General features: G+C 38.9%; 1 protein-coding gene across 2 annotated transcripts in view; it reads right to left on the reverse strand.

The window, feature by feature from the left end:
- The window catches only part of LOC121727363 (forkhead box protein O), a 117,235-nt gene that overhangs the window by 16,646 nt on the left and 78,189 nt on the right, over nt 1-22,400 (reverse strand). Inside the window, exons 3-8 of one of the 2 annotated variants that reach the window (XM_042115156.1) lie at nt 8,077-8,247; nt 6,060-6,160; nt 5,054-5,299; nt 4,237-4,433; nt 3,568-3,737; nt 225-784 (exon numbers count right to left, since the gene is read on the reverse strand). In XM_042115156.1, the coding sequence (XP_041971090.1) occupies nt 605-784; nt 3,568-3,737; nt 4,237-4,433; nt 5,054-5,299; nt 6,060-6,160; nt 8,077-8,247 (1,065 nt within the window). In that variant the 3' untranslated portion in view covers nt 225-604. Of the gene's footprint in view, nt 1-224; nt 785-3,567; nt 3,738-4,236; nt 4,434-5,053; nt 5,300-6,059; nt 6,161-8,064; nt 8,248-22,400 lie in introns of both variants that reach the window. The other variant, XM_042115155.1, reaches the window with a different exon arrangement.

Below are 22,400 nucleotides of genomic sequence, written 5' to 3' on the forward strand. Positions count from 1 at the left end.
TATAAAATACCCGCTCTCTGCATTGGATCCTAAAAATTACTCTTATCTTGGGTATCTTTTTTTAGTTTTAAGCATTATAATATATAATAATTAAACATAATTTTAAGATTAGTCAACTCACACGCGTCGACTGTGTTTTTCCACGACTAATAAATAGCGCTATCGCGTCGTGACTACGAGACATATTAAGTTATTATTAGATAAGTCTTGACAAAACAATTTACCTTCATGTTGTTTTCGCATGTCGGCCTTCCGCACCCCGCTCCCCCTCACGAGCCAACTAGACTTACCCTAAGCACAATTGACACTCACTCGTAACCGTTAACACTAAATAAAATTCTAACATTAGTTAACATGAACAAAAATCTCGACTACAACGTAACAATATTTACAAGTCGCAGGGGTTGGTAGCCCGAAGACCCCGTGAATAAGGGATATACTACCCCGGTTGGGAGCCCCTGGTTGACAGGGGTATTGAACCGCAATCGGGAGCCCCCGGTAAGCAGGGATACGGAACCCCGGTCAAAACCCCTGGTTGCAGGGACGTTACCCCTGGCAGGGAACCCCTGGTCGCAGGAGTATGGAACCCCGAAGCGGTAGGTAACTAGTGGACCCATGAGGGGGCGACGGTGTAGGGCGGGCGCGCGGCTCCGTTGTCGAGGGTGGTGGGCACGGGCGGCGCGGGCGCCACGAACTGGCTCTCCGCCTCCGCCGCCATGGCGGACTGCTGCTGCGGGAAGTTGAAGTCCAGCGTGCCGTCCATGCTCAGCTCGTGCTTTATCACCTGGAATATTCATCACTGTTAGAATAAATTAATCCGATTGTGGAGAAAGCGGTACAAAGAGTAAAAGGAACCGCCCTCACAAGTCGGGGCATTTTTTACCTAAATAGTGTTTATAAGGTACTAGCTGTTGCCCGCGACTTCGTCCGCGTGGACTTCAGTTTATAGCGCGCGATGTCAACAAAATTGGTGTCAAAAGCTTTTATAAAAAAAACCCTGGTACCCCTTAAATCAAAACAGCTGTGCAGTGTGCACATAATATTTCTTTTTTTTTAATTAAAGTTTATATTTTATGCCAAATTTTAAAGCTTATTTAGCCCCCCAATTACACAACCTTACCAATAACCAACCCATAAACTATTTATCATTGATAGGTTTAAGGTCACGTCACTGTATATAATATAAAGAACTGACTTATTAAATAACGTAAAAAAGAAATAACAATCGAGAAAACTCAAATGTATGATGATACCACCTCTTATAGAAAGATGTTGGGCAAGCGTTAGCGCGATGTAAGAGACGCACGGCGCCATCTAGTATGAATTTTTGGAACTAACTTAATTTGAACAAATTTTCGTATTTTCACCCCCTTACAACCCTTTTTTCCAGTAAAAAGGAGCCTATGTCCTTTCTCAGGCTTTAGACTATCTGTATACAAAATTTCATTACAATCGGTTCGGTAGTTTTGGCGTGAAAGCGAGACAGACAGACAGACAGACAGAGATACTTTCGCATTTATAATATTAGTATAGATGTAGGTGTTCTGCGCAGCTTTCCTTGCGTAATTTAGGAATTTCACGCAACCGTACATTTTTCCGCAAAAAAAATAGCCTTTGTCCCTTTACGTGGTCTATTCTTCATGTTTGGCAAATAACATAAAAATTGCTCCAGTAGTTCTTAAGATAATAAGCAATTTCAAATAATTTCCCTCCGTTTTTTCCACATTTTCCTCTATTTCTTTGCTTTTATTAGTCTTAGCGTGATAAAATATAGCCTTCCTCGATAAATGGGCTATCTAACACTGAAAGAATTTTTCAAATCGGACCAGTAGCTTCTGAGATTAGCGCGTTCAAATAAGCCCTTTCATATAATTTCCCCCGTTTTTTCAACATTTTCCTCTATTTATTCGCTCCTATTAGTCTTAGCGTAATAAAATATAGCCTATAGACTTTTTCAATAAATGGTCTATCTAACACTGAAAGAAATTTTCAAATCGGACCAGTAGTTTCTGAGATTAGCGCGTTCAAATAAGCCCTGTCATATAATTTCCCCCGTTTTTTACACATTTTCCTCTATTTATTAGCTCTTATTAGTTTTAGCGTAATAAGGTATAGCCTATAGCCTTCAACAATCAATGGGCTATCTAACACTGAAAGAATTATTCAAATCGAACCAGTAGCTCCTGAGATTAGGGCGTTCAAATAAGCCCTTTCATATAATTTCCGCCGTTTTTTCCACATTTTCCTCTATTTCTTCGCTACTATTAGTCTTAGCGTGATAAAATATAGCCTATAGCCTTCCTCGATCAATGAGCCATCCAACACTAAAAGAATTTTTCAAATCGGACCAGTAGTTCCTGAGATTAGCGCGTTCAAACAAACAAACAAACAAACTCTGCAGAATTATAATATTAGTATAGCTTTCGACAGCAGCAAACGACACTACAAACCGCAAAAAGTTGCTGAGAAATCTACTGCTTCCTTCGTTGCAAACGTTGATAAGTCCGATAATAATGGGCAATTAGGACCACCCCTTTTTAGACCCTTGTATCTATCTGCCTGTAATTACTATCCATTATGCAATTTACTTTCGTATTATAACCTCGCGATCGGTCTGTCTCGTGGTGTCTCGACGAGCGTGTACAGCCGCCATCAAAGTAACTCTGGATTCGATGGTCGAAATCCAGTTAAGACAGACACACTTTCGCATTTATAATATTATTATGGGTGCTATCTCGTAGACGTGCCCCCTGACCCGAGCATGACGACATGCAGTCCACGCTCGCACTCAAAGGTCATCGCGATACCGGCATATCGGCCAGGGATACTCAGTTTATACTTCTCTAGTGCACTTTCTGGGGGATTTTGAAATGACTATTCATTAAAATGACTATTTATTACTCATTCATTGGCGCTTTTTTGTAGTCACCAAAATATTAACAAATGAACAACGTTGGAGACAAGATAAAGTTCTTAAAACATCAGAAACTGTGTTATAATACGACAGTAAATTGCATGATGGATAATAATAGTTACAAGCCGATTCAAGGGTCTAAAAAGGGTTGTTTTAATTGACCATTAGGTATTATCAACGTTTGCAACGTAGTAGACAGTAGATCTCTCAGTTTATTCGCGGTTTGCAGTGTCGCTGCTGCTGAAACCGACGCAACGATCTTCAGTCTCACACGTCAAACAGCCAATCATATTGTCGCACTCGCTATTTCCTCTCTTCGGGCTTGTTTTACCGCTTACTAATAAGTGTCGTATAGGCTATCCACAACTTATCTGATAATCTGACAGATACTCCATACTTTGTCAAGTGTGTGGATAGCCTGTCCGGCACGTATAAAGAAGTGGTGAAACAGCCTCTGAGTAAGCAAGCTACCTCATCGACGTTGCAGTCGAACTGCCCCAGGGACTTAATGCTGAGGTCCGCGATGCCGGTGTTCAGCGCCCCCATGATCTGCTCCATCGCCCCGACGCCATAATGTCCCCGACAATATGCTGCATCTCGCTCTAACGCTATTTCCTCTCTTCTCCCTAGTTTACCAGAATAAGAAAGCCTACCTCATCGACGTTGCAGTCGAACTGCCCCAGCGACTCAATGTTTAGGTCCTCCGCGAGGCCGGTGTTCAGCGCCCCCATGATCTGTCCCATCACCGTGGTCGGCCCCATCGCCCCGGACATCATGTCCCCGTTCATCTCCGACGACGTCACCATTTGGGTTTGACAGTTCTCTGGAGGAAAGTGTTTGTAAGGTAAGTTTCTTTAAGGTTAAATGTTCTTGGGAATTTGTATGTGAAATACTACCGAGTAGTGGCAAGATATTGGCCGAGAGTACTGTCTCGCCACTCTACTCGGTAGGTGTGATCAAGTCAGCAAGGATCGAAAGATCATTTTTAAATTGTATTGATAGTGCACAATCACACTCAGAATTATTATTTCTGCTGCTTTAGGAAAAAGAAAAAGAAAGAATACATGTAAATAACTTTTGGCTTCCTAGTTCCTATCAAATTCCAAAACCGTATTCTAATGTCTCTTTATAAGTCAGTCATTGGACGTTTGTTGTTTGTCATTTGCCGTTTATTTGTCTGATACGTCTATTAATACGTCGTTACTGTTCTCACTATTTTGCTATCGGATAGAAAACGGTTAGGATCGAACAAAAAACGAAGATCCATCAACTTTGCATTTAGATATAAGAACAGAGCAACTGGTTGAAAGTTGTCAAATCACCTGTTTGCATGATATCAGCGGGGTCAGCGGGCGGCGGCGGTCGGAGGAACCGGTCCAGGGGGTGGTTGTGTTGCGGGTGCGCGGGGTGAGCGGGGTAGAGCGCGGCGCACGCGCAGCCGCCGTGCGGGTGGCGGGGGCACGCGTACGCGAACCGATAGGTGCCGCCGGACGACGATGATGATGTGGTTGGAACGTACCTAATGGGTGGGTAAAGGTAAATAATGCCGGAATGAGCGCAGGTGGTTCTGACTGGACTCGTGCACACGATATGCACAAATGAGTCCGGTCAGGCCTGCGATCAACCCGACTAGATCACCGTCATCCCCGTGAGGGGGCTTAAATCAATGAGTTTCTAAAATACTAGAGTAGCAATGTCTTACAAAAGATTCTCAGAAATGCGTAACCACTTTTTTGTTCAAAAGACAATGTCAAGTCATATATTCGTTATGTCATTATGTATGTGAGATATGCCTGCAGGCATCTTCGAAGTGGCAACGCGTTGCTACCGTAAACTTCCAATCTAGTTACGTTAGTAACATAGAATATCATTGGCTTAAATGAACAAAAATTCATTCGTTATTTAAGTTTTCATTTTGATTTGTGAAAATTTTAAGATTATATTAAGAACACTATTGTGGCAACTGACGATTATAAATCGTTAAGTGCCTCAAGTATGGTGTTATAGTTAAAGTTGATCTAACAAACCTGGATTTCGATGACTCTGATGATGACATAAATAAAATTTTAATCAAAAACTATCTATAGCTCATAAAATCACTACGTAATAAAAGTAGCGCAAGCAAATAGAAAACCTTACGTAGTTGTGAGGAATGGGTCGGCCGTATGGAGCTTCATGGAGTCCGCGAGGGTGCCGGCTAGCGTCTCGTCCTGGGCGAAATCGGCTTGCGTAAAGTCACTCGCCGGAAAATCTGAGGCCGGGGCGTAATCCGCCCCCCATTCCGGCTCTGAGGCTATCAGCGACGGGATAGGAGACAGGCGGCCGCACGACGACGCGTTCGACGAGGCCCGCTGCCGGAAGTCCGGCGACAACTGAAAATTGTTGCTACGCAAAAGCGAACAAGCGTTAAAAATTATACTCGTCACACGACGAAAGATGCGTCCTCACCGAAACCTCCGAGGCCGCATAATTCATCGGTCGCAAATAATTAGAATCCTAAGCGGAAACAAAATTCTAGGTCGTCTAGATAATTCTATCGATTTAATGGGGAGCATGCAAAACTAACGCCCGCATCGAGGCCCGAGACGACTCGAATGGGTAATGAGGCGGTCGTCGTCATGTTAAATGGTCAGCGCAGAAATATATTTACGGGGTCGTTCCGACGAGATACGGCCCCGTAAGAACTGCGTTATCGGCTCGTCCTCGACGAGCTCGCCGACATGAACGTCAATTATGCGTAATCCCGACGGATATTCGGCTATAAATGTTAAATATCGGCGAAATGATGAAAGTCAGCGGACATAACTCATCATCTAATGGTCGCGAATGATTTAAAGCCTTTTATCGTAAAGTAACAGTGTTGTCGTAACTCATCTTTATTGCCGTGGTCAACGGAGCTTTATTTATATTGATACGTAGTTTTTGCGAGTGGCTATCTCGAGCGGATCGGGGGATCGTCGTCTTGGCACGGCCTCGATCGCATCACTCGGAGGTGAATTATGCTCCTTTAAAGTCGAATTAGTATCGCGGCAAACGTCCGCGGTTGGCCGCTTGCCACGATTCCTCAGCGGGGTCTAGTGAAGCAACTAGTTCGGCTAGTCTAACAACTACTACTTCTATGAAGCCGGTACCCTGATGTAGTTACCTGTGGATGGGCGAGTCGGGGAAAATGTCTAGGCTCTCGGAGATCGAGCTGCTCGGGCTGGGCGTCGCGTCGGCTGTCGCTCCATTCCTCAGCGTTTCGGGCTGCATGAAGATATCATTATTGTTATTACAATCATAGCAGTACCATAAATACGCGCCAAATTTTACAAAAGTACACTTACAACGCGCTCTCAACATTCAATTTTTACGATAGCATCGTTTAATTTTATACCAACACTGTCGTACAATTATTCAATTTGGTGCGTATCTCTGTCATCTAGATAATTGTTAGTGCTCGCGTCTATCAAATGTTTTATCTCTAATTTGTTAAAAAATTAATATGCATGAATTTTGCGACATTATCAAAATCGAGCAGACCTATTCTCGTTATCTCACAAACAGTTTTGGTGTCTAGTGAAGTTGAACCGGTTTTTGGACTGTTACATTTATTCGGTAATCTGATCCGTCCGCTTATTAATATTCAATGTTTCTATATTCCCGATATTTCTGGCGGTGCTATCGTCCATTTTACGCCTTCGACATCCATGATTCATTACATTTTTTTATCTTAATACCATACTTACTTACTTACTTACTAATATTATAAATGCGAAAGTGTGTCTGTCTGTCTGTCTGTCTGTCTGTCTGTTACCTCTTCACGCCCAAACCGCTGAACCGATTTTGCTGAAATTTGGTATGGAGATACTTTGTGTCCCGGGAAAGGACATAGGATACTTTTTATCCCGGAAAACGTACGGTTCCCGCGCGATAAACGATTTTTGGCGCAACGGAGTTGCGGGCGTCATCTAGTTATGCTATATTATATTTATTTTTAGTAAGTCTACTACATTTAGGTTTGATAGTATTTATTTAATATATATATTTTTTTACATTTTCGAAAAATCATGTAGGTACGTATTGAAATTTATCTTTAAGCGATTTGGAGATAAAATTGCAATTAAAAATCGATTTTCTAAAATTTCAGTCGAGATAATTTCGGGTTCATGGTTTTAGAGTTGGTAAGTGGTTCGTCACATTTTAATATATTTTCAAAATTAATGCAAATTATTCACATATATCCTATAAGTAATCTGAAAGCTAGATTTGGATAAAAGATAGACAATACCAAAATACAAGAACTTTTATGTCACCACTTAACCAAAGAATACTGTAAATTGAAATTTATCTAAATTGGTTTGTTATTGCGACTTTAATAATATAAAATAAGAGTGTAATTTTCAAATACTTTTTATGTTTAGAACATTTCAATCGAACTACATACTACTACTTTATCTACTACAGTCTACACTACTGTAACTAAGCGTGGTAATTGGTAAACTGCGGTCAAGTATCGGTTTCAAGTAACAACTGGTACCATTTACCAAGGATCAGTACTCCAATTCAAAAAATGTTTAATGCAGCTCCGTTCCTTGCTTGATCCAGTTATATCTATCAAACTACGAAATCGGATTTTCATTTTTCACTTACATCAAACATCAGTTTTGAAACAAGGACCAAAGCTGCAAAGATGCTTTTTTAACCAGCCAGTTCAAGAATCTTTGTGATCTTGATGATGATGATACTCAGATTCAGTTGGCCATTACCATACCACGCTTCCTACTTCTTTGGGTCAGTTCAAACCGCGACGCGACGCAACAATTTAGGACTCTTCTGGGGTATGATAAGTTTTAATCTTCTGGTATCAGAGCGTAACAACGAATGAACTGATTTTGATGTTTCTTTATTTCAGGATGCATTTCCACCGGAGCTGAGATGAGCTGCGTTGCGATGATCTTAAAACACAACCTCACAACGCATACCTCAGCTCACAGATCGCAGCGCCTAAGCGTGATGAATTCTAGCTTTAATCTAACAATTATTATCATTGTTAGCTCTTTGACAATGTCGCATTTCTTCAGCTCTTTGACGATGATGTCAATGACGCGGACGTCGTCGCGTCTCGGCGGAGTACCGACCCTCGCTACAGGCGCGGACTTAAATAATACCTTTTTCTTTACCCTGCCTCGCCGTTTCTCGGACTTGGACGTCTCCATGGACAGCGCTCGTCGGCGGACGGACTTGCCGGGCTTGGCGTCGGGGTTGATCATCCACCACGAGGACTTCCCCGTCCCCTCGTTCTGGACCCTCATGAACCGGTTGTGCAACGACAGGTTGTGGCGGATCGAGTTCTGGAAAGAGATGATGAAGTAAGATTCTGTGGAGTGGTTTTAATTTTTAATTGCGTTCTTAAGACCAAATTTCAACAACGTCTGTTAGTGGTAACAGCTTGTTACAAAGTCATGTCTTCTCTTTCATTCATATGAATAAAGGAAAGAGCTAACGTGATACTAATTCGAGCATTAACTTTAACAGTCGTTGGTGAAGTTTGGGCTTTAAGATGGTTTCGACTCTCATTGCTGAGGACACCGTATTGCGGGGGAACCGAACATAATTCTTAAATCACAAAAAAAAAAAATGAAACCGTGTTCGCAACTTGTAGAGACTAACGGTCAACCGTCAGGAATAATACAATCGCAATTCAATCAACGTATTCCGAGCGATACCATGATATTCATACTCGTTTGAAAGTCTGATTGAGTCGGTTTAAAAATTTTCCATAGCAAAAGAGGACACCGTATAAATAGTTACGGCGCGTTGAGTAATAACTTGTCACCGATGCGGCGGCGGACCGCCAGCTCTTCGCGCGTAAAAATTCGCAGATACGCGCGCGTAAATTATTCCCCACGAGGTGTAGATAGATAAAACTGTTAAATTACGCGTGAAAGCAATAAAACATTTCTTGTTTAAAGCTTCGCAACTTTTTTATTGTTTCGATGAGGACGTATTTACATGTGAGATAGTCGAGTGGTTCGCACGGCGTATAGAAATTTTATTTATGACTCCTTTTATTGCTGAACTTCAGTCGCCGCTGCGGTCGGTTTTATTCCTTCGACGGGAAAAAGTTGCGAGTTTTATGGCCGGTGTGAGATAGGACACGTTATAGCTAACTTCGAGCTGGAATTAAAATAGATTTTTTGTGGTCGACCCCCACCGCAATAATTTAAACGACTGCACTCGACCGCGTCAACATAGTAACATGTTTTGAAACTCAGGTGCTTTTGAAATTAACTCTATCTTTTTAGCTATCTGTGATTTCCACTTCTCTTCTTTGTAAATATCTACATACGACTATCTTTATGATAATAATAATAGCTATTTGCGAATAAATTGACATTTTCTAAAAATGATTCCTAGCTAGATCGATTTATCGTCCCCGAAACCCCCTATATACTAAATTAAACAAGAATTGCTCGTTTAAAGATATAAGATATTTACTTATGCAGATGTTTGTTTGTTGCAATGTTTCAATGTTTATTATGAGTACAGAATTAATTAGATGTTTCATGCTAGGTGAGGTACACGACAGCCAAAATCAAATTTCGTGAAGGTAGACAAATAATATTATACATAGTAACAGTAAAAAATATAAGGCAAACAGCGAGGGCTTCCAACATAAAGATTAAAGGGCTTTTCAAACTCCTTAACATTGTCTTTGAATGTGAACTTTGCGATTCGATTCAATAATGTTATAATGCGTGTGTAGTGTGTACCTATACAGGGTGTAACAAAAACAAGTGATAATACTTTAGGATGTGTACGTGTTCTTTGTAGAGAGTTCACTGTGAAAGTAGCAGCGCTGAAAGACCAAAATTTTTTTTCACTTTTGTATGGGGAAACTCGTGACGCTCGGGCCCTTGCCCATACAAAAGTGAAAAAAAATGTTCGTCTTTCAGAGCTGCTACTTTCACAGTGAACTCTCTACAAGGAACATGTACACACCCTAAAGTATTATCACTAGTTTTTGTTACACACTGTATAAATCGCGAGGAATGCGGAGTCGCGCGATTCATCAAGCGTTAACGCGCGACAAATGGCCTGTCGCCCGCCTGACGGATTTGTCGCCGCACCAAGACTCTTGCTGGCGTTCATGGACATTGCCCAAATGACATTTGTGCGCCGCGTTTGGCTGATTTTGTGGAATTGATACATTCCTGAATATAAGCAACAAAAACTTCAAGTAGGAAAGTTTACTTAAAGGTATAAGTTGCTTATAATCACTACACGAAAATTCAGAATGAAATGAATAGATTGTAGTACATACCTACACTTATTCTGCATTTTCTGGAAACGGAATAAAGTAATTGTTCCAAAATAATCTGTGTTCTAAGGTACAAAGGTGTATGCGTGCTCGTTGTGTGACAACTGAGTACTGACACTGGTTTAGTTTTATCTCGACGCCCTTCCAAAAGAGTTGAATTTTACTAACCCGACGCTCTTTGAAGACATTTAAAAATAAGCCAATTAACACCTGAATTTTCATAAATCGATCAACATCTTTGCAAATCGAACTTCATCCACGATTACAGTATACACCTAAACAGTAAACTTATCACTAAAATTCCGCTCCGGCTGTTTCGAAATTGTATTCGTAATTACTCGTCCCCCAAATTGATCGCTTTTAATATTTCGCCCATAAATCCGGCACATAAATATCGCTCCGGCTTCAGTTAATCGAATTTTCTGCTACTGTGGCGTCACGTAATACTAACGTATACGATTTATCTATTGTTAACAAAAAGCGGAGATCTTACGCTCGTTTTTCTTAACACTCCACTGGTCCGCGTGCGTGGAATATTTTCAACTTATAAGTAATAATGTGTAAAACACGTAGGGTTATCAAAACTTAGACTGCGTTTCCACCAGAGATGTGTTGCGAGGGATGTGTTTTTAAGATCCAATAGCATCGCCGCGCTGAGCGATGTCGTGTCAATGAAGCGATTCTATTGGGTCTCAAAAACACATTCCTGGCAACATGTCTCTGGTGAAAACGCAGCCTTAAGAGGAGTCCACACCGTCCTTTTTTCCATACAAACATTGTCCCCTGTTTCCTCCCTGGATAATGCTAGTAGAGTTATAATTCTTTTCCTGAATTTCTACGGCCACTAATACAATGTCCCTATGTTTTCTTTTTTTTCATAATTTAATTATTAAATAAGATATGAACGTTCAAAAACCAGCAATCCTAAACGGGAGTACATCAAAGACGAGCATGAAAATGAGCAAATATCTAGCTCTCCCATCATCTAACTTCGCTGGCCAACCCTGCAAAATACTGCAATCGGGCACCAAAACGATAATAGTATTTGAATGGGACGCGCAAACAGCCTTTGAACGTGCATGTTCGTCTTTGAAGGAGTTGGGAGCAATGGGAACAAGAAACAGTACCATACCACGCATAATCAGCGTAGACGCCATGTCACTGGGACAGGACAAAGGCAGGGCTGCAAATTACTATGGAATAGTAAAAGCCTCAGAACATCATGAGGTAATCGTCTACGAGAACAGAGGGGATGACCTAAGCTTCCTCAAAAGGAATCATGACGGTCAGCCAATAGCCTCCCAACCCAACGACGAGGCGAGCTCATCCAAGTGAACGACTCCAAACATCACGGGAGAGCAAAAAAGAGGATGAGAAAGAGAGCGATAAAAATAAAATTAAGAAGTCAAAAAATTCAATGGCCAAATTAAAAGTGTTTGTGGGTTCCATCAAAAAAGTACTTTATCGTGAAGAAACCGCAATGCAGCCAAACAGTCAAGATAAAAACATCCTTTCTCAGATCAAGGCTGCATCACAAACAAACCGGCAGGCTTCAGCAATAGAGACTTTCTTGAGGGAACCATATCCACAAAAACCAGCAAATAAAAACAAAAGATATGTTGCTGATTTCGGACAAGTGCTCCCGCCAAAACTCAGACTGGCCCAGAACCATGAAGATCATATAATAAATGCCTTCCTCGAGTTCCAGGCGATAATAAGAGCAAATAAGACCATAAAGCTCTTGACCTGCAATAAGATCATGCAGGCCTATCAGCGAAAAAATCAAAAGCTGTTAGAAGTGAGACTCGAGGATGCAAAAGCTGCAATATACGACAATGTCACCTCCACAATAATTGCCGGGGCGATGACAGGGAAGTATATGGCGGCGCTAAGTGCGGACAACAGGTTCGTGGTTCTGGACGAGGATGAATCAAAACGTACGGGAACGCTCAAATATATCACAACATCTGAGGATCCAATAGTGGTAATAGCGGAATGTACCAGAATAATGCTTGAAGACAGGATACTAGAAATGGCAGAAGTCCTATCTGGGGACCCCGAATCCAGCATGGACTGGGACATATTCGCGAAACCCATCAACTACTCGTGGGTCAATGGGGTTCCTGGATGTGGGAAGAAAACTTGGATCATTAATAACTTCAATGAGGAAACAGACGTTATAATAACAACGACAATCGAAGCAGCCGAGGATCTAAAGCAAAGGCTATCGCTACGAACTGGCAACAAAGTTAAAGATAAATTTCGTACCATGGCCTCTTTCTGGTAAATGGGACAAAAGGAACCTACAAAAGGTTGATAGTTTACGAGGCCCTCATGAACCATTTCGGCTCAATCGTCATGGCGAATCAGTTAACAGGCGCCAACGATGTCATCCTCATTGGAGATATTAACCAACTTCCGTTTATAGAGCGTGAAAACCTCTTTAAACTTAATTACACTCGTCCAAACCTGGTAACCAGCATCACCCAGGAGTTGTTGAGCCCTATGGATGTGGCATACGCCTTAAGCATGGTCTATAATAACATCTATTCATCGAAGGAAATTGTGCGGTCCCTAAAGCTAATGAAGTATACAGGAGCGAGAATACCTAAAACCGATCTAAATACCCTGTATCTTGTCCACACACAAGAGGAGAAAGCAGCCCTCACTAATACAGGCTATGGATCGGGAATGGACTCTCGCGTCCTCACAATCCATGAAGCTCAAGGGATTAACGAGTCCTTCGGTGATCATCATACAGACCAAGTCCCGAAAGCTGGCAATCCATGACAGCGTTCCTCATGCAGTTGTAGCTATATCCCGGCACACTAACACCTGGGGGCCTACTACAACCTCTTAAAGCAGTATTATTTTAATCTTACTTTATGATTTCGTACCATCACCTCTTAAAAGTAAGATTACTTTATGATTGTTCCGTCAAGACGTTTTGTGACGTCATGTCCCGATTCATTCGCTCTCAGCGTACCATGAGCTCCATTTTGACACCGTTTGACAGATGAGCAAGATTACTTTAACGTCAAACTAGCGATCTTAAATCCGCTGTGAAATATCAACTTTTTTAAGATTGTTTTGCATTTTTTACTGTTTTTTAGTAAAATTATATTTGAAAATTGAGTACGGTACGACTTTAAATTACGCATATTATGTATTAACAACGAAATTCTTAACTTTATTTGTATTTAAAGTTAACCATGTACATAAAAACGGCGTTTGTTTTGAGATAACCAATGTATTAAAAACGTACCTTCTATTTACCTTATAATAGAAAATATCGAAACAGTCTTCAAAGTCGCGCAACTCACACACCACTTAAAACTTTTTTGTTTTAGCGTACCACACCAACACTTCACGTCTTATTTGGGTTTCAGCATTGGTTTTTCAACAATTTCACTATTTGATTTAATTCTTATTGTTAACAATTTAGCGCTGAATCGGTTTAATTTATTGAAATATTTTGGTTTAGTACCATTCAAATTCTCTACAGTCACTAATAAGTTTTTTCTACATATGTTTAGACTAATTAGACACTTCATTTGTTTACACAATCGTGTGAGAGTGACAAAAAGCTTTATAGCTGCTATCTCACTTCCACCCATGACAATTCATTTGTTTATACAATCGTGTGAGAGAGACAAAGCGCTTTGTAGCTGCTATCTCGCTTCGTCCCATTGATAAATGTAAACAAATAATTTGATATCGTTCGTTCTTTCCCATCACTTAGCAGGAATAAAACAAGATTGTTTTCATACACTTTAAAAAGTTCATGGTACGAATCAAAGTAAGGTTATTGTAATCTTACAACAAAGTGTTCTGGAAACATGATAGTTTTAGGAAAGGTTGTGGTAGGCCGCCTGTGTCTATTACACTGACACTGATGGAGACGCTGTGGCAAGCTTCATAAAAAGAGCCACGGAGGTGTCAACCGAACACATAAAAGATTATAACATAAAAATGGCTATAAAAGACAGGAACGATAAAGTCCTAAGCCACATGGCGGGTAGATTCGACACAGAACAATATCTCTTTATTCACCCTAGAAACTCCACCCAGCTTGAGTGACCCCTCTCCACCAAGCCAATGTCACAACATCTAAAGGCAAAGGGTGGAGCAGCATAAAATCTAAGGAAATCGGAAAATGTCGGATCTACTGGCCGCCACACTGACTGGGACCACACCGTTCAAAACATTAATCTTATTATTATGTAATTTATAAAACAATAAATATATATTTATTTATTATATGTATGTATTATAGTCTATTCTATTAGGTATATACACATATAAATATATAAAAAAAATGTCCATGGCGTGATGGACTACAATTAATTAAAATTTATAATATTATTTCAATTATCCTTGGTGCGAAAATCTAAATAATAAAATAACAAAAAAAGGATATGGACGAACAGTCCATAGACGGCCCCAATTTTAATAATAATAAAAAAAAAACGTTCAAAAACCCAAAAAAATGGCCAGATTTTCCGCTGTGTTCAAACATCCAGAAAACAGTTTTGGCTAGATTATACAAAAAAAAAATAAAACATAGGAACACACATCAAGCCTTTCTTTAATCTTTAATGAAAAAAGTACTTAAATCGGTTAAGTTTTGGAGAAGGAATCAGGGGACAACGAATCGTTGATTTTCTGCAGTTGTCTCTATCGCGTTCTGCGGTATAGGCTTCAGGTAAGGGAGACAGCTATAGATATTACACGTACTTTTTTTTCATTTCTCTAGCCCCTGGTGTATCCTCTTAAAGGCGGACTAATCAGCCAGTTAAACCGAACATTTGTATTAAAAAGCCGGACAGCTCTTGGGGGTTTACATCTCAACTCTTACCCTCTTACTAATAAAGATATTATTTATTTACGCAGCGCATAGTTATTCAAAATCAGCCGCCTTTGTCTATACTCCTTCATATGGCATTTCCAAAGAGCCAAATCTTAAATATTGGTCTGACACAAAAAAAGCGTCCGGCTTAATCTTGATGCGTGGCAACCCTAGATACTCACACATACAAAAAATTCAATAAAATTAAATTAAGAAATTTAAAAAACCCCCGCCAAAACAACTTTAAAAAGTAATGAAATAATATTTACTGCCTTTAAGTTCAAATAATTCCTAACTTGTGTAAAGTTATATTTTAGTCCATAATTGTTGTCACTGTGTGTCGGGGGACCGCCAAGTAAACTACAACCTACAACCGCCAAGTCGCTGATTACCTATCTCGATTCAGATCGCTGTGAATTGATCCTTAAACTTGTTAAGTGAAATTAAACATCTACATTAGCGGTCCCCCGACACACCTTGACAACAATTATGGACTAAAATATTACTTTACACAAGTTAGGAATTATTTGAACTTAAAGGCAGTAAATATTATTTCATTACTTTTTAAAGTTGTTTTGGCGGGGGTTTTTTAAATTTCTTAATTTAATTTTATTTCATACTTTTTAAACTTGTGTCGGTTATAGTGCAGAATAATTCCTATCAACAGAATCATATTCTCATGATTACCATCTATCAATGTCCTTTTCGATGAGGCCGTTAAAATGAGCTCAAACATGAAACCTCCACTTTGGGTTCATACGAAGCTCGGTTCCTATAGAATCCAGGTGATGCTGCAGCAGCAGCATGAAAATATTTACTGTTTTTACTTTATCTACTTCTTACTGGTTGTCACAATTAAAATGAGCCCAAACACGAAACCTCTGCTCTTAGTTGGCGAAGAGTTGGATATCCTATTGATTACCAGGTGATGCTGCAGCACCAGGTCAACTTTCCATTATTATGTGTATACGTATATTGTATATTCACAAATATCACGAACTAGAATGAAATATAAAACCCATCAAACGACTACAAGTTGCTAACGGCCTTTCATGAACCAGATAAACCCTGATTGTCCAGGACTGAGCAGGCTGATGATGATGAATTATAGCTAAGAACACTCTCGATCATGTCAGCTTTCAAACAAAAAAAACTAGATCAAAATAGGTCCACCCGTTTGGTTGCTACGATGCCACGGACAGATACACACACAGACAAACAGACAGACAGACAGACAGACAGACAGACACATCAAACTTATAACACCCCTCTTTTTTGTCGGGGGTTAAAAATCGAAAATTTCCGTAGCGTTTACCGTAGAATAATAATTGAGGTGATTATTATGCAGCACAAAAACTTCGTGTTTCGGTAATTATACATTTAATTCGATACTAATTCTGAGTTTAAAATGAAGCGATCGAGTGACAATATATTAGGGAACATACCCATACTACGTGACCTATATAGGGGGGGGGGGGGTCTCAAAAATACTAGGATTGGTCACAGGAGGGGGGAGGGGGTTTCGATTTTTGTCACGTAGTCGATTATGCAGAGAGAGACGTCACGCTTTTTTACAGCCTTTATCTTTCGTTATTCATATTGTTCTGCCTATCTTCACATTTGATTAAAAATCACTGTTATCGATACCACGTGAAAACTTAAAGGGAGGGGCTGGTCTTGGCATGATACTACGCGTGGTCACCAAATAAAATAATTACGTTTTACAATTTTAATGATTGACCTGTGGACCCCAAACTAGGCAAAACCTGTATCTTGGTGGTGCTAATAATACCAAGTTTTTGCTTTAATTTTGTTTATCTGTTACTTTAAAGTTTAATTAAAATCATCCATCGCAATTCGCACGAGTTGGTATTGCAACTGGTACCTTATAATTATTTGCTTTGTAAGAAATGAATTTATTTATTTGCGACGAATCGAAACATCAAACAACCCAACAAATAAGTAAAAAGTAGTCGTCCTAATGTGTGCGTTCTGCTATATTACGGTGATTTGGGCGGTCTAATACTGTAGATGGTTTACTGTATATTACTTATATTGTGGTCTACTCCGAAGGCGAAACCAGTTTTAGATGATCAAAAGATTGTCGAATTTTTTTACAGAATAACTCAAGGAAAATCACCGCACTAACCTGATGATATATGCCGCAGTTCGCTCGACAAGCCAAAATTTATTCCGAACGTTAAAACCGAGGGAACTATGGTGCAAAGAGACGAGACACAAAAATTGAATGATTTTTTGGACATGTTAAGCTAAGTACTCACATACGGTTTTGCTCGATAGTTTTACTCCAAATCGAGTAATAATTACTGTGTGGACCGCAAAACTGACAGCTCGAAGGCTCGCATCGAGCCGGCTTGATGGAATTAAATATATTAATTAAGAATAAAACTATCGAGCAATGCTGAATGAAGTATTGTCACAGATTGTGATAAAAAGTGTGATATTTATGAAATATGCATCATATTTATAGATAATATAACATGCCTAAAAAGGTTTCGGTGAGTTTCTTATGTGGTATACAATTATTTTTTTATATATACGTCTGATGTATAAGCTATATTATTGTAAAGTTTCATTTAAATCTGTTCAGTAGTTTTTGCGTGAAAGAGTAACAAACATCCATACATCCAAACAAACTTTTGCCTTCATAATATTAGTAGGAAGTAGGATGTTTAAGGGCTCCACGAAGTGAAAAATTTTTACGAAAATTATTTAAACATTTTTTTTTACGTACAATGAGGACGGAAGTTCAAAAAAATTTCGTTTGTTAACATTTGTTGGAAAATTAACTTTAAGTTAAATTTCCAACGGGAGCAAATTCTTTAAAGTGTTCAGAATATTCCGAACACTTTAAAGAATTTGCTCCCGTTGGAAATTTAACTTAAAGTTAAAACCGCGAAAGGTCGAATTTCGGAACGCGAAAGGTCGAATTTCGAACCGCGAAATATTGTAAATATTAATTTAAAAATTTTAAAAATTTATGGTGTAAATTCGCGGTCCGCCTGTTGCCTGCCGCTGACTTAGACGATAAAACAAATACACTTTTTAAGTCGAGTAAAATAAAAAATAAACACTACATTTTTTAACTGATAGTTGTTAAATACCTCATAGAAAACTAATTACCTATTAAAATCTGTATAATCATTTTGTAAAAATCAAAATTGTCTGAAACGAGATGGTTCCTGATAACAGGCATAAATCATAATATTCATCCTACAGCACACATACAATATCCATTACTATTACTGAATTCTGATGAATATAATTTGCACATTAACATATACTTTCCGTTCTTAAAACAACGCTGAAACCCCCAAACTTGTATCTATAAGGAATCAGTTCCGTCAGCACCTTCTCAACCATGGTATACCTTGATGCAAAATCTTACTTTTCGCTTGCGCACGGGGTGGCAACGTCGCGCGCGGCAAATTACCGGTTAATTTTCAATACCAAAACCGAAATTAAAGAAAAACCGGTATTCTGCGTTTACCGGTAAAGTGCAACCTTTAACCGAAATCGATTTCGGTTTGGGGTCAATGACCGAAACCGGTTTTGTTCTGCAACCGGTTTCCGAGCCCTGGTTACAAAATAACATTTTTTCTTTTAAACTTTTTAACCAACTTAATTTTCAAAATGCATTGAAAACTAGAATCTCTTCATAAAATATCAAAGTACTTTTCCATGTGTAATCTAAAGCTGATAAAACTACATAATTGATGATAAGTCGCAAGCAAGACGCAAATTAGTCTACGGATAAGGGGTCATCCACAAAGTACGTACGTAGCTTGTCACACAAAATTAAAATATTTACCTTGGTGTTCAAATGCGAGACGTGAATCGTAATAGGCCTGCAATGTCCAAAGTCCAAAGCTTTAGAAATTATCTTTTTCTAACGCGGAAACCGATAGTTAAGAACCACGTTTTAAACCACTGAAAGCATTTATATAAGCCGCAACGCCTCTGTGGTCTAGTGGTATAGAGCGCGGCTCTTGACTCGGAGGTCGTGGGTTCGATTCCCGCGTTGGAAACATGTTATTTCCAAGTTTGGTTAGGACAATGCAGGCTGATCACCTGATTGTCTGACAAGTAAGATGATCCATGCGTCGGATGGGCATGTAAAAAGTCGGTCCTGCGCCTGATCTCTCGCCAGTCGTGTCGGTCGTCCGTCCCACTGGGTTATGAGAGTAAAGGAATAGAGAGTGCTCTTGTGTACTGCGCACACACTTGGGCACTATAAAAATTACTCCTGCGTAGCTGGCCTGGTTTCAATGAAACCGGCCACCGTCACCGAAACCGGTGTGGGAGCTATTATTATTATAAGCCGCAAAAAATACGGTAAAAAATACAAAATAACACGCAAAAGAACACAGATTTCAATTTTTTTGACGTAACACATGAAATGCCCCTAAGACGGTGGAACTTAGAAATTTGTCTACGGCAGGATCGGCGGCGCCACTCCGACCCTTATGGGGAGAATTAACCGACGACGTCCCCTTTAATGCTCCACCGACTTAAATTTTGTACAATTTCCACCGCCGTTGTAATCCAAGAGCCAGCGACAGACTCTCGCCATTGTATAAAAGACGAAAGTCTGACTGTCGCTGGCTCTTGGGTTCAGCGTTGCGCAATCTACGGAATCAATGACTTATCTTTATAACGTCCTGTAAACGAATTATACTATTTTATAGTTACGTTTCTATATCTGGATGATTTTATAGTTGTATGTTTGCGAGTTTCGTTCGCAAATGCTTTTTCAAGTGAATGGAAATTTTACCCCTTTCGCTTAGATCCTTACTAATAAAATATAACATACTGTGTAAAACGAACTAGAGTGTAATGTCCGTCCTTCTATTGTCTTAGTAAGTATGCCAACGTGACTATTCTAAGTTCTAACGCAACAGAGAAGGAAAAAACATAATATAACTATTTTATATTTAGTGTAGATCTTTTTATTAGTAAGGGAGGTAGAGACTTATGGCATTTCTGCAATTCTTGTCCATATTTGTAGTTTAAAGTATTTTTTTTTGTAGCGTCTTAATATTCACATCTTACTAGGAAGTATAAGGGGTGTTTGTTTTTTATAACACCCCACATTAACCTTCAGGTAAAGAATATTTAACAATAAAACATGTAACCAGCGGACTATAGTGTTGAATAATTCACGAAATTGTGCACGCCGAGCGCCGATAGACCTTCAAAATCCATTATAATAATTGTTTGTTAGAATAAACTTCAATCCTGAGGGGCTCTCAATTTGATGATTGACAGATGTAGGTCTCAATTTTCACCCGACTACGACGATGCTAAAAGGAAGGATAATGATTTTGTTAGTCTATTAATGTACTTATTTATCCTTATATCGGCTAAACTACGGCTCCGATTATACCAAAATGACGTATCAATAGATTAATAATAAATGCAGCAGGTGAATTGGGATTATTTTTCAACAACAATTTATTTATTTATTTAATTTATTTATTTATTTATATTTATTTGTATTAAAGATGATGACAACCAGACACGTGACACAATAGATTAAGTACTATAATCTACGAATAATAAAAACTAAGGAATCGTAACTCCCATACTATTACCGTTTTAAAAATGTTAGGTACACATTTTTGACAAGTATTGTGGAGCATGTTTTTTGACGGAGTTACTTTTCCTTAGTTTTTATTATTCGTAGACTACAATAATTATTATTTCTATCTACTAAGTACATTGTTATTACACTATAAATAAGTCGTATCCACCTAATCTTAGTGCCTACCGAGTGACCTATTTATGGAAATTAAAACAGAATCCATCTTCCTTTTACGTAGCTCCATTATGAAGATAGAAGATAAAAATAAATCAAACAGCCTGTATTGTGTTTTTGTCCAAAATTAATGCGCATACAAAAATCGATCGCAGCTTTTGGGATGAATGGACTAATGTAAAAAGTTTTTTATTAGTCTTTTTTTATTGCTGGATAGATAATGTTATTAAAAAATATGTTGTGTTATTTCTTATATGTAATGTGTGAAATATATTAGTTATTTCAGCCTTCAACATAAAATATATACCATCATTATTGTGTTACACATTTCTTCTTTCTCTATCTGAAATTATTGTAGAGAAACTATAGGTATAATATGTCCTGTGCGTGAAAAAATAAATGTTTTTTTGTGAAAAAGTGTGAACTTGGTGATTACTGATTGATTAGGCATGAAGATATTTCGCTGGTGGAGTTGCGGTAGGTTCTATCGTACCCGCAACCCTACCATTAACGATGAGTGGAGCACCATGGGGTTTTAGTGGTAGGCATGGAGATATTATTTACAAATAGTTTTTTAACCGACTTCCAAGAACAGGAAGTTACCAATGACACCAAATATTATATTATAATTTCCAGTTTGAAGGCAAATTTTCCTCAAGAAACCACTTATCGAACCCCGAAACTCTCAACTATCGGTTAGTTAATTTCTAATAGTGTCTCAGTGTCATCAAATTTTAATTCCCTGAAAGGGTTTGGAGGCTCCATTAGGAGTATAAATAATTCCGATCATGCCCGCGAATCAAGATCACGAAAGGCAGCGAAAATTCCGAAGAAAACCCCGGGACTTGTCAGCACTGACAAATTTAATTATTCAACTTACCCACGCGTTAGCAAGATGACTCTCGGAACCGATAAGTACAGATAAATTCACTTACCACCGCGGCAAAGTTTAACCTAATAAAACATTGAAATTTCGGTAATTCGATTGAGGTCGAGAGGTGTCAGCCTGATTTGAATAAGACATCTTAAATCACACAATTATTTCTGATTTGGAACAATGCAGCGCCATGAATTATTATTCTGCGCGGGTTTTGGGCGGCTAAATATTTATTTGTCTCAGCTGACTTTTCGGTGACTGTACTCGTATTACAGTTTATTAGACGTATTGTTTGAGTGTAGAGTGTAGCTAAGGGCTCTTGCTAACTTATAAGTTAAGACATGCTACGGCTATACAAATCACATGGAGATTTATTTATTTATCGAGGTGCAAACACACAAACAAAAATTTTGTATTGCAAATTGCAATAGTCTAAGTAAAGTAAGGTAAGCCCTAAATAATCTGGATTCTTTAGCTTAAATTGCTCATGTACATATAGTGTTTTACTTGTTACTCGTAGCAAGAAGTTTACATATTAATTGAGGACTACAATATTATTATTATTACTTAATTTCAAATTTAACAAATCTCCTAAAGTCAATAAATGTTTAAGTATCCATTGAAAGGAACTAGATAAACGAGAGTGAAGTTAAGTTAAGTGTAATCCCGTAAATTCAG

The sequence above is a fragment of the Aricia agestis genome, chromosome 5 (genome assembly GCF_905147365.1).
Source record: "Aricia agestis chromosome 5, ilAriAges1.1, whole genome shotgun sequence".
Classification (NCBI taxonomy): Eukaryota; Metazoa; Arthropoda; class Insecta; order Lepidoptera; family Lycaenidae; genus Aricia; species Aricia agestis.